Source organism: Struthio camelus, unplaced genomic scaffold (assembly GCF_040807025.1).
Source record: "Struthio camelus isolate bStrCam1 unplaced genomic scaffold, bStrCam1.hap1 HAP1_SCAFFOLD_218, whole genome shotgun sequence".
Lineage (NCBI taxonomy): Eukaryota > Metazoa > Chordata > Aves > Struthioniformes > Struthionidae > Struthio > Struthio camelus.
Genome location: NW_027182609.1, coordinates 1 through 12,699, shown reverse-complemented (window position 1 = coordinate 12,699; position 12,699 = coordinate 1). Strand labels below are relative to the sequence as shown.

Here is a 12,699-nt window from a genome sequence, read left to right as displayed (position 1 = left end):
GCAGCCTCCACTCAAAGGCAGCAGTGAGGAAATATGTGCTGTGGTAGTGGGGAGATGATCCTGCGGAGCAGAGGGTCTGTTGCCACAGCCTTTGTCCAGACCCTCCTCCCCTCCATTCCTGCTCCACTGTGAGTGTTGGAGCTCTGTAGAGGGAAGGGACCAGCCCACAGTGACAGCCAGCTGCCACCCTTGCAGGAGAGGGGTAGAAGATCACACCTGGAAGAAGAGCGCAGCTGGGGAGCTGAGCTCTCCTAATGCACATGGGACCCAAGGTCTCACCCTGTCTGTACTCGTCTGAGTCTGACTCTGTGCCCCTGAGCTCCCTTGGCATCACAAAAGAGACCTCACAAAGGGAAACTCCCCTCATTGCCCTGGGGGCATCCGAGGGAACTGAGACTAGTGGGCTCTGAGGTTCCCCCATGTCTGCTGAGGAAGGGGGAAGCCTGGCTTCCTGCTTCATCATGGCCTCTGGGTTATATTCAAATGAGAGACTTCTGAGGAGAATTGGCATGAACCAACACTTTTTATTCTTTTTGCAAGAATGGATCAGAGAAAGTAAGGGGAAAAAAAAAAAAGAATGACATGTAGCCTTGATGCCAGATGCCCTGGGAATGAGGAGGAGATTGCAGATGGGACAGTTACTGGTGCTGACACTGTACCCATTGAAAGAGTTTCCTCAGGGCCTCCTTGAGCTCCTTGTTCCTCATGCTGTAGAGGAGGGGGTTCACTGCTGGAAGCACCACCCAGTACAGAATGGCCACCACCAGATCCAGAGCTGGGGAGGAGATGGAGGGGGGCTTCAAGTAGGCAAACACTGCAGTACTGATGAAGAGGGAGACCACGGCCAGGTGAGGGAGGCACATGGAGAAGGCTTTGTGCCTTCCCTGCTCAGAGGGCATCCTCAGCACAGCTCTGAAGATCTGCACGTAGGACAGCACAATGAAAACGAAACATCCAAAGAATAACAAAAGACTAACCACAATAAGCCCAACTTCCCTGAGGTAGGAGTGTGAGCAGGAGAGCTTGAGGATCTGGGGAATCTCACAGAAGAACTGGTCCAGGACATTGTCTTGGCAGAGAGGAATGGAAAATGTGTTGGCAGTGTGCAGCAGAGCACTGACAAAACCACTGGCCCAGGCAGCTGCTGCCATCTTGACACAAGCTCTGGTGTCCATGAGGGTCCCGTAGTGCAGGGGTCTGCAGATGGCAACAAAGCGGTCATAGGCCATGACAGTGAGGAGAGAATACTCGGCTGACAACAAGAAGACAAAGCAAAAGACCTGGGCAGCACATCCCGAGTAGGAAATGGCCCTGGTGCCCCTCAGGGAGTTGGCCATGGATTTGGGGACAGTGGTAGAGATGGAGGCCAGGTCGAGGAGGGCGAGGTGGAGGAGGAAGTACATGGGGGTGTGGAGGCGGTGGTCGCAGGCTACAGCTGTGATGATGAGGCCGTTGGCCAGGAGGGCAGCCAGGTAGATGCCCAGGAAGAGCGAGAAGTGCAAGAGCTGCAGCTCCCGTGTGTCTGCAAAAGTCAGGAGGAGGAACTCATTGAGGAAGCTGCTGTTGGACATTTTGCTTCCTCTGGGACAAGGGGACCTTCCAAAGAGGAAAAGACAGTGACAAGTCAGGAGAGACCCTCTCTGGACAAAATTCTTTCCCTCTCACACAGATACGCCAACCCACACACACACACACACACACACACACGCACACACACACACACACACACACACGCACGCTTTTCTCCTTCTCAGCAGCACCTTTGTTCCACTCCCTGTCCAGAGCTCCACTTTGTGCTGGCTGAGTGTGCCATGAGGAGCAGGAACCTCTGCCCGAGGCCTCCAGAGGCATCAGTCCTGCTCCAATGTAGAAGGACTTTTCAGCATCTTCACACCCAAATCGGAGGCATTTTGTCCAGCAAAGCAACAGCTTCAATTTGGGGTGGGGGGCAGGGGAGGGGGGCTTGCTTGTTGGTCTGCTCTGCAGGGTAGGAATATGCACCCTCTACACTGCTCTCAGAGTGAAGACAATTGAGTCGTGAGAGGCCAAAGCTCTCCCAGTGCCCTACGACAGAGCCAGCACACTGGTCTCCCCAGCAGTCCCAGTCCCAGATGCCTTGCGCGTGCACCTCTCTCAGCCACAGGACAATCTCAGCCACATCATACCCTGAAAGGAAAGTGGCCTGTGCTGACAGTGGTGTCCACTTGCACAGCGCACATCTCCAAACTCTCCTCCCTTTCTCAGCTCACATGTTCTGAGAGTGATGGAGAGGGTGTGACATCGCGCATGGCTCTGATGATCAGAAGAAGGACTCGGTGATGTGGCTCTGACACAGAGGGAGCTCTCAACAGTCAGCTTGTAGCCAAAGACACACAGGGCTTATTTCAGCTGCCCACACACAGCCACCGCCAGCAGCAGTTCCAGTTCCTTAGCACCTCTGGGGCTTCTGCATGGGACATTCAGCTATTACACATGTCCTCCAGAAGAGCTGTGCCCTTCTCGAGGGCAGCACATAGCCAAGCAGCACAGTCCCGGGAAGGGTCAAGGGTCTTAAAGTTGGAGGTGTCCTTAAGGGACAGTCAGCTCATTCCCCAGCCCCACACACTCTGCTCCTTTGAGCCCCGAAGGCAACAAGGAGACTTCCTCCTCTCACTCCATCTGTAGAGACAGCTCTGCAGCAGGAGAGTTTGTTTTAGAGTCTGCAGCTGCAAATGTCATCCCCAGAAAGCCCCCGAGCAAGAACAAGAGCGGCCCGGACAGGGGGAGAAGCAAGGAGCAACACCTTGATGCTTCTGGCTAGGGTGGCAAAGAGAGAAAGAGTGAGGGACACTGAGCAAGGTCTTGCCCTAACCCAGCTGTGCACACCACCTCCCAGATGGAGACATCACAGGGCAGTTGTCCTCAGTCCCTCGATCACGGTTTAGGAAATGGGCATATGGCAGGAGAGCTGCTCCTCTCCTCTTCTGGGGCTCTGGGTGCTGAAAAAGCAATTAGGGTGCTAGATCCCTTGGCCTGGAGGGCAGAGGGCTCTGCTGGGTGGCAGGGGACAGATGCAGGGGGGTTGCGGAGGGGAAAGCATGTGCACTGCCGGGGCTGGCAGAGCATTTCCTGCACCCCAACCTCGCATGAGGTTTCAGGTAGCAGTTTCCTCTCCCTCTCGGATCATTTCTCTGCTGCTTGGAGGTGTCCTTGCTGGGAGCTGTTCCTCTGTCCCCACACAGACCCCATCCCACCCACTGTGATCCTAGCTCTGCCCTACAGAAACCTCCAAGCAGCAGGAAGCTGCCCAGCAGCATCTCCCTGTGTGCAGGAGCTAAACAGCAGACCAGAAGATCTCCCATGAGACTGGCAAGGTGGTGCCTGTAGGCTGAGGGGTGGTGAAGGCACTTGCTGAGCTTCCTTGCAGGTGTTGTCACCCTTCAGTGTGATGGTGAAGAGGCTCAGCCCTGGGATTACACCTCCCAGCAAACGGCTGGGAAGATGTCTCCCACAAGGAGCTCTCCTCTCTCCTCCCACTCCACACTGCCTTCCACTTCTCTCTGCCTTCTCGCAGCTCCTCTCAGCAGCAGCAGGCAGTGCCCACAGCCCTGCTGCTCTTGGCAGAGGAGCTGCTCCTGCACACAGCTGGGCACATGGGCACTGCTGCCATGGTGCCACCAGCTCCCTCTCTCCCAGGAGCCTGGCCCCACTCAGGAGCAGGGACACAGCTGCAGGCGTGACTTCCTCTGCCCCTCGGGCTCCCTCGTGATTGTCCTGGGGCTCCAAGGCTCACAGCTCCTGAGCGGCAGCACGGTCCCCTCTGGGAAATGCTCTTGCAAGTGTGCTCTTCACCTCCAGTCCCTCTCTGGACTGTGGAGGGAGACTGATTTCAGCAGTGTGCTTGATCCCATCAGGGGACAGAGGTGGAGAGAGGGGGACATGTTCCCCTCTCTCAAGCCCTATTCCTGGCCCAGCACCAGGCAGCAGACCTGGGCAGGGACAGGGAGAGGGACAGGGAGAGGGAGAGGGAGGGGGTCATTTCCCCTGCACAGGGCAGGGATTCAGAGGAGGAAATGCAGGTGGTTCATGTCAGCTTGGCAGGCCTTGGGCAGCAGGGGGATTCAGCTCCCTCCCAGGCAGCCCACAACCCCCTAGCAGGTGGGATCCCTCTGGCCTCAGCTCAGCTGTGCCCAAAACAGGTGCCTGCATGCAAGCCCTTGTCTGAGCTGCCACCATGAGCAATAGGGGTGGAGAGGAGAGTCAGCAGCTCACACCCAAAGCCCTGGTGATGGCTGAGCTTCCAGGCTTGGTCCAAGTCCTGTGTGTGTGTGTGTGCCAGCTGTGATGGAGCAATTCTGAGACACCCACATCCTGCCTGAGCCTCAGCTGTGGGCCAGAGGGGTGGTGGGGTGGGTTCCCTTGGCCACCTGAAACTACACCAAATATTTTCAGTGTCTGAACCTTCCTTAGCCATGTGTTTCCACTGCACATGCAGTGCTGTTCAGCTGAATAAAAGGAGGTGTTCACCAGAAGGAGAGCTAGGTTGCTCTCCAGGCTCCACCAGCTGTGTACACTGCAGCTCAAGTCACCACAAAGACATATGCATGTCCCGGCTTTGCAGGCACTTCCATTAATTCAGGGCTCTCATTTTCAGGCAATAAAAAAGGCCTCTAGTGCTGTGCCAGGGGCCAGCGGTGCCCAGCAGGAACCGCAAGTGGCTGGCACATACCACACAGGACCTCCAGGGAAGCCATGGGCTGGTGGAGTGAGTTTGTGGCAGACCCCACAGGATGTCTCGAACGGTTTTGCGGCCTATGTGCCAGCAAGTGAACACCAACACCATGGCATGGAGGCAAGGTCCTTCCCAGCGACACCCAGGGGTGCTGCAGGACTGGGAGGCACATCACACCAGAGTCTCCACTCGTGTGCCTATGCTCTCAAACCCTGATGGTTCTCCTCTTCCTGAACCTTCTCACCTGATGATATCAACAGCAAACATGCCAATGATGTCCGCAGCATGGCTGCATCCAAGACTGCCCTACCCCAGGCACCTTCTCAGCAGCAGCTTGCCCCTCCTGGACAGCCCCTTCACCTCTGTCACAGGCCCCAAGCTGCTTCGGAGTCACCCGGCGCAGCAAACCCCTCTCCTACCCCAGGGCTGCACGGCCCAGCTGTGTTTCTCTCTGGCTTTGGGGACTACAGGGTTTGCTCTCTTCATCAGCATTACACAGCCATGTGCCATTCGCTCCTGCATGTGTCTGCTAGGAAGCAAAGCCTTTGCGTACATGATGTCCTGGGCACTCAGTAACAGGTTTCCCTGTCATAAGGCTGCTCTCAGCCCTGGTGCCACAGCTGAGGTGCTGCAGCTCAAACATGTACAAACGCCCTCAGCCTGGGTGCCATGGAAGGTTTGGTTTAGGGGAAAACTGAGGAAGATAGGTTTTATTGAGCAATGGGTGTAAGGTGTCAATCACCCTGTCCTCTCTCTGACCCCGGTTAGCCCGCAGAAATCTCCCACTGCCACAATTTAAAATCATTGGTGGAGGGCTAACATGGGCCCTCGAAGCCCCCCACACCTGTCAACCACGCAGAATATTCCAGAAGGAAGGTGAGTCCACAAAGTGGTCTGCAAACAGGTCCACGTTATAATTCAGGATCAGAACCGGACCACTAAGAGCGGCGGTCTAGACAAATTCACCCCATCCCTTGCCTGCCGTCCCAAAGCGGGATGGGTATAAAAGGGGCACACGCGAGCACAGCCGACGGCGGTGGAGAGGAGGAGAGAGATGAATTCCCTGCAGCGGCTGGGGAAGCAGCAGCCTCGGCGGCCTTGCTCAAGGTTTGAAGGCACCGGGCAGCCTTCTCCAAGGCTCTGCCCCTCCACCGAGGGAAGATCCCCTCCCCGGCAGGCTGCGGGACAGCCAGCGCCGCCGTGCCCCCTCATCTGGGACGCTGGGTCCGGCAGCTGGGGATCCCCCTGCCATTAACAGCGGTGGACGTGTGAGTATACCCCCCAGCGGCGTAACCACCAGGCACCTTTCCCCTCACCGCTTTGAGCTCATGTACACATAGGGGTACTTGTAGATATTGTAAATACTCCTGTTCCATGTTGTGTGGGGGGCTGAATGTATGGTCACTGATTAATTAACTGTATATTGTTGCTATTATTGTTGTTATTACTAGTTTTTAATTGTTATTGCTACCAGTGATGCATATTAAGCTTTGTGATTGGTTTCTGGCTGTTAATTGTGACCCATTCATAAGCGACAGGGACACCTATAGCACCACCCCAAACCTTCCCGTAGCGTGGAGCGCTGCGGGGACCAGAGCGTGAGGATGCTCTGTGGTTGGCTCAGCCGCCCCTCCTGGGCCTCCCACGACAACAGGTGAGGAAGGTAACTTCCTTCTTGTGATCCAATAACTCTGGGAAGACAACTCCACCGATTTCCTTCAGCAGACTTCCGTAAGAGACCGTCTTCTACTTTCTAGGCTTCTGAGGGCTGGCATTAAAGGAAGGTGTTTAAAAGATGAAGCAGGTTACTCTTATGGTGATGATGTTTTCCTGAATATAGAAACACAGGTCCTAACCAGATGTGTTCATCCCACGTCCTTTTCTGCACAGCTGCAGCCCAGGCAGGCAAACCCCAGCCCAGATCCCTGGAGAGCGTTGGTCTACCCCAGGGGCAGGATATCATCATGGTCTCTGGGTTATATTCAAATGAGAGGTTTCTGAGGAGAATTGGCACAAACCAAAACTTTTTATTCTTTTTGCAAGAATGGATCAGAGAAAGTAAGGAAAACAATAATAAAAAAAGAACGACATGTAGCCTTGATGCCAGATGCCCTGGGAATGAGGAGGAGATGCACATGGGACAGTTACTGGTGCTGACAGTGTACCCATTGAAAGAGTTTCCTCAGGGCCTCCTTGAGCTCCTTGTTCCTCATGCTGTAGATGAGCGGGTTCACTGCTGGAGGCACCACCGAGTACACAACAGCCACCACCAGATCCAGAGCTGGGGAGGACATGGAGGGGGGCTTCAGGTAGGCAAAAAATGAGGTGCTGACAAAGAGGGAGACCACGGCCAGGTGCGGGAGGCACATGGAGAAGGCTTTGTGCCTTCCCTGCTCAGAGGGCATCCTCAGCACAGCTCTGAAGATCTGCACGTAGGACAGCACAATGAAAAGAGAACAACCAGAGAATAAAAAAATACTAACCGCAATAAGCCCCACTTCCCGGAGGTAGGATTGTGAGCAGGAGAGCTTGAGGAGTTGGGGAACCTCACAGAAGAACTGGTCCAGGACATTGCCTTGGCAGAGAGGTATGGAAAATGTATTTACAGTGTGCAGGAGAGCATAGAGAAAACCACTGACCCAGGCAGCTGCTGCCATCTTGACACAAGCTCTGGTGCCCATGAGGGTCCCGTAGTGCAGGGGTCTGCAGATGGCAACGTAGCGGTCATAGGCCATGACAGTGAGAAGAGAACACTCAGCTCCAACTGTAAAGAAAAATAGGAAGACCTGGGCAGCACATCCCAAGTAGGAAATGGTCCTGGTGTCCCTCAGGGAGTTGGCTATGGATTTGGGGACAGTGGTAGAGATGGAGGCCAGGTCGAGGAGGGCGAGGTGGAGGAGGAAGAAGTACATGGGGGTGTGGAGGTGGTGGTCGCAGGCTACGGTGGTGATGATGAGGCCGTTGGCCAGGAGGGCAGCCAGGTAGATGCCCAGGAAGAGCGAGAAGTGCAAGAGCTGCAGCTCCCGTGTGTCTGCAAAGGCCAGGAGGAGGAACTCTTTGGGAGAGCTGCTGTTGGACATTTTACTCCCTCTGGGAATGGGGACCTGTCCAAGAAGGAAAAGGCAGTGACAATTTAGAGCAGTCTTCTGTGAGCCAAACCTTTTGCCCTTCTCTTGGAGCCTCCCACATGCCCTTTGTCCTTTTCCTTCATCCAGTTCCTTGTCTTGAGTGCTAATTTGCACTGCCTGAGTGTGCCTTGCAGAGCAGTGGCCGCTGCTGATGATCTCCACCGGGGTCACTTCTGCTCGGCCAGGGGGTGTCAATGAGGGAAATGCCAAACATTCCCAGGTGAGGATAGGAGGGGCTTGGGTGTCATGAGTGGCGTTAAGGAGACTTGGTCCAGTGACCCAGGGGGAAATTTCTCTATTTACCATAAGGAGAGATGAATATAGCACTGCGCCTGACCAGTAAAGCCCTACAATGGAAGAAGGCTCAGGGGAGACGGGCCAGGGAGTGGATCAACTGGTGTAAATGGTTCTGCCTGAGTTCATCAAAGGCGTGTGAATGTCTCCCTGAGTCAGCCAGATCTGTACGGGGAGAAGTGTGTGTGTGGCTCAGCCCAACACAGAGTTCAACACCTGACCAACTAACAGAAGAATTGCCAAGGGACCAACAGACTTGAGCTGGTTTCAACCCACATACTCCTTCCCAGTGACTGGGGACACCCAGGGTCGTGACGGTGAGCATATTATAGAGACTGGTAACAGGGATCACATTTTTATTGTGATTAAACTGCATATTGCAATTGCTGCATTTTGCTAAGCGTAACTTACACTTGTACTGTGATTTCAGTACACTGCTGTATCACTCTGCTGAATCCAAACCCCCGTGTAACATCAAATATCATCAAAGAATAAATTCTGATATTAAACATTACACTCTCCAGGTGTGGAACATCAAAAAGACCCTGGTCAGACACTATTGGACTCTGTCAAGCACGCATGCCAGCTGTCTCGGAAAGGGAAGATCCTTGGGAGGGATTCATCTCCCCCAGCCTTGCCCTCTTGGACAGAGGTGTCTGTGTCCGGATCAGTCACACCAGCTCCCACTCCAGCAAGGGAGAGGAACAGTCAAGTGAAGGCAGGGGCTGACCCGACCCTTTCTAGACATCTTCGTCCCAATGAGATCCTGAGACCCTGTCCTCACGCCCATTTACCATGTGTGCTCTTTCTCCAGGCACTGTGGTGGGAGGGGGAGGTCACTAGCTCTGAGGTGCACATGCTGCAGCAGGTTACGTCCACTCCTTATGTGGAAGGGCAGGTCAACGTTTAGATACCTGTTTTCTCTGGAAAATAACCTTCAGCAGAGGAGTCTGATTATTTATTTAGCTTTTAGGTGCCTCCCTCTCACCGTGGCGGCATTCTTTGACAGAGCAGAAATCTTTGGCCTTTCAGTTGCTCTCAGCATGAGCACTTGGGCATCCCAAGGGGAAAAAAGGGCTCATTGACTTTGTACAGAGTCACGGGATCTGGTCTGCCAAGGAGTCCTGCCCCTCACTGCCCTGCACTCGCACCTCTCTCCGCTGAAGGACACTCACCCTCACAAGTGCCTCTCAGAGAGAAACTGGACGGAGCGGAGAGTGGAGGACTTCAGGCGGTAAGGGAAGATTTCCAAAGTCTTCTCTCTCAGCCCACATATGGAGATGGTGATGAAGAGCGGGACAAGGGCAGCTTATTTCCCAGCCCCACAGGGTGCATTTTCTGCAGCCTCACAGCTCCGAAGGGAGCTGGGGATGACTCACTCCCATTCACACCCCTCTGTTGCACAACTTGCAGTGTCAGTGTCTGAACTGCTGCTGAAACCCCCCAACCCCCGGGAGCCTGAGAGAGGAACAGGAGCAGCATGGGCAGGAGGGGAAACAAGGGGCAGCACCATGATCCTGCTGCTGAGGGAGGCAAGGAGAGAGACGGACGGGCACTCACAAAAGCCTTCACCTTGCCCACCTGGGCATGCTGCCTTGCTGAGGAAAACATTGCAGGGCAGGTGCTCCGAGCCCCTTTGTTGGGGAGCACGAAATGAACCGGTGGCAGGAGAGATGCCCCTCTCCTCCTGCCGGAGGTCTGGCTGCAGAGGAGGCAGCTCATGCCCTGGACCCCTTCGCTGTCAGGGCAGAGGCTCTGCTGGGTGGGAGAGGAGATCGGGGAGGCTTGCTCAGAGGAAAATGCTTGTGTCGGAGGGACTGACCATGACTTGCCCAAATCCATCCCCCCATGATGAATCTTCTAGCAGTTCCTTCTCTTTCCCTGCCCATCTCTGCTGCCTGGAGTTGCCTCTGCTGCCAGCTTTCCCTCTCAGTGATCACAGACCCCATCCCACCCTCCGTGGGCTCAGTGCAGCCGTACAGAAATCTTCCCGGTCTGGGACCTGGTCAGGGGCATCTTTGTGCTTGCAGGTCCTAAGAAGGAGGTCACATAAACCCTGAGGAAGTCCATAAAGGTGATGTTGGTGCTGCTGTAGGTAGAGATGGGGTGGAAGGGGTTTGCTGAGCTGCCTTCTGTGTGCCAGGGAATCTCTGCTCTAAAGCATCTCCTCCTCCCATGCACTGGAGAAGCCGGGAGAGCGATCTTTAAAAAACTTGTCATGGGGTGAGCTGGGTTCACAAGACCCCCTCCAGGAACCGCAGTAGTGTTGTCCTTCAGTCAGAGAATTACCATGTTCAGGGCTGGGAAGATTTCTCCCACAGTGAACTGTCAGCTGTCCTCCCACTCCACACTGCCCTTCACTTCTCTCTGCCTTCTCTCAGCTCCTCTCAGCAGCAGCGGGCAGTGCCCACAGCCCTGCTGCTCTTGGCAGAGGAGCTGCTCCTGCACACAGCTGGACACATGGGCACTGCTGCCAGGTTCCTCCTTCTGTCTCAGGAGCCTGGACCCCTTCAGCAACAGTGGCCCAATTAAAGGCAGAAGTTCTCTGTCCCTTGGGCTCCCTCCTCCTGGGAAATGTTCATTGAAGTAGACCAAAATAATCACCAGTGATCCCTCTCTGAACACCAAAGGAAGACTGATTCCAGCAATACAATATATCTCACTAGAGGATGGTCACCTGCTAGAGGGGGAAACGTCCCACTCTGGAAGCCCCTCTTCCTGCCTCTTACCTAGGCAGGACTCCTAGAGAGGGGGCAAGAAGGGAGTTCATTCTCCCATAGTTCAGGTTTTCATTCAGGTGAGTCCATCTGGGCATCTCATGCCAGTTTAGAAGCCCCGGGGATGGAGTGGGATTCAGATCCCTCCCCTGAACTTGTGCCAGACCTGGCTTCCAGAATCAATTTCCTATATTAAATAGGATCTCCCTCGTGACATGCCTGAATTCTAGCTTTTCTTCCGAAACTGGAGTCAAAAATATGCCCAAGGGTTTGCACCATGAAAGGGTATGCGCCTTTGCTTGTGAACTCCATGGGATCCAAGGGATGAGCTCAGAGGCCCTGGGTGATCTGTTAGGCACTGAGGACTGGATTCAGGGATCATCTCCTGATGTCCAGCAGAGATAGTGTATGGTCTCTGAACTAGCTGCCTGGGGGTCTCCCACAGGTGACAGTGCTGATGAGAGCTGCCCATCGTTGTGGAGGGGAATCTCCAGGAGATCCCCAGAAGAGCTCAGGGGATATCCAGGGACAGCGTGTGCCTGGGGTGGGCAGTGGGTGGAGCCTCCAAAAATCAAGGATGGTCCACAGTGGAGTAACCAGAAGGTACAGCAGTAAATCCAGGTATGCTTGGGGAACCGAGGGCTCTGCAGTGCCCAGAGAGGCAGGGGGGACCCAGGAGGTGCAGGGAAGGGGGACAGGAGAGTGATTCTTGCACCCTCAGTGAAACACCACAGGCCGGACACCACAGTGCACACCCAAACACATCTCCTGCCTTGGGCAATGCCCTGGGCGTCACTCTGAGCACCATCCATGAGCACAGACACAGGGCAGTAGTGTCACTGGTGATGATCCCTGTCCAATGGGGTCTGCTTCCCACCCCGACCTGCTCTGCCAGGGCCGAGTCAGGAGTCACCTGATGACTCCATGGTCCCACAGCCTGCTCACCCTGAGGAGCAGCACTACCAGCCTGGGGCCCTGTGGGGTGCACAGGGTGGGGGGGTGTAGGATCAGCCAGGCCAGCACGGACACACTGGCCTGGGGAAAGGCTCTCTGGGGAGCAGAGATGTCCCAGGAGAAAAGCAGGGCAGCAGTCAGAGAGAGAAAATGAGAACGAGAAACAGGCTTCTCTGGGCACCAGCTCGGGGCAGGTGGCTCTGTCCCCGGGGCAGCAGGAGGTGCTGGAGGGGCTGCAGGGCCAGGGCTGTCGTGGTGTGCTGGGCAGCGGGGTGGGCATGGAGGGTTTGCAGGCAGCCAGGGAGGGGGATCTCGTGGGCACAAGAGGAGATAGAGAGCAACCAGCCTCATTGCAGGACCTCGTCCCCCTTGTCAGGGAGCTGCTCCCCTTGTCCTTGGGTCATGCCTGCATTACACTGTGGACATGCCTGTGCCTGACCCTGCACCTCTGGGGTCCTGACCTGACCCTGTCCCCATCCTGCTGACCTGACTGCCCATCTCTACCTGGGACTCAACGCCTGACTACAGCCAAGAAAGCCTTGGTAAGGGATGAGGGGACCTGAGCAGATCCCCAGGAGCTTGCAGGTACAAAAGGTGACCGTATCACCTCAGCAGAAACTCTTTCCTAACAGCCAATGTGAAGGTGAGAGGAGAGCTTTGGATCTGGACCCCTAGCCAGGTAATGCTGCATGCAGAGTCAGAGCTGGATGAAAAAGGGAGCTCAGCCACTTGGGGGTCTGATACTATGCTGCCTATTTGGGAGAAGAGGATTTCCTGTGCCACAGCTCGAGTGCTTCTGCACCATTGGTGATGGGACTGCTGCTCCAAAGAGTATGTTGTGGGGAGCAGCAAGAGTGGGGCAGCAAGAGTGGGTGGGAAGGGCAGCCAGGAGCCG

General features: G+C 55.2%; 2 protein-coding genes across 2 annotated transcripts; both read right to left on the bottom strand.

The window, feature by feature from the left end:
• Window positions 1-668: 668 nt before the first annotated feature.
• On the bottom strand, window positions 669-1,571 carry LOC138064987 (olfactory receptor 14J1-like; the record flags this gene model as incomplete). The annotated part of the gene is made up of 1 exon (XM_068929233.1): window positions 669-1,571. A coding segment is annotated over exon 1 (903 nt), but the record flags the coding sequence as incomplete, so codon positions are not given.
• A 5,317-nt stretch (window positions 1,572-6,888) lies between these two features.
• LOC138064986 (olfactory receptor 14A16-like) lies at window positions 6,889-7,791 on the bottom strand (the record flags this gene model as incomplete). Its single annotated transcript, XM_068929232.1, has 1 exon — window positions 6,889-7,791. A coding segment is annotated over exon 1 (903 nt), but the record flags the coding sequence as incomplete, so codon positions are not given.
• Between the last annotated feature and the right edge of the window lie 4,908 nt (window positions 7,792-12,699).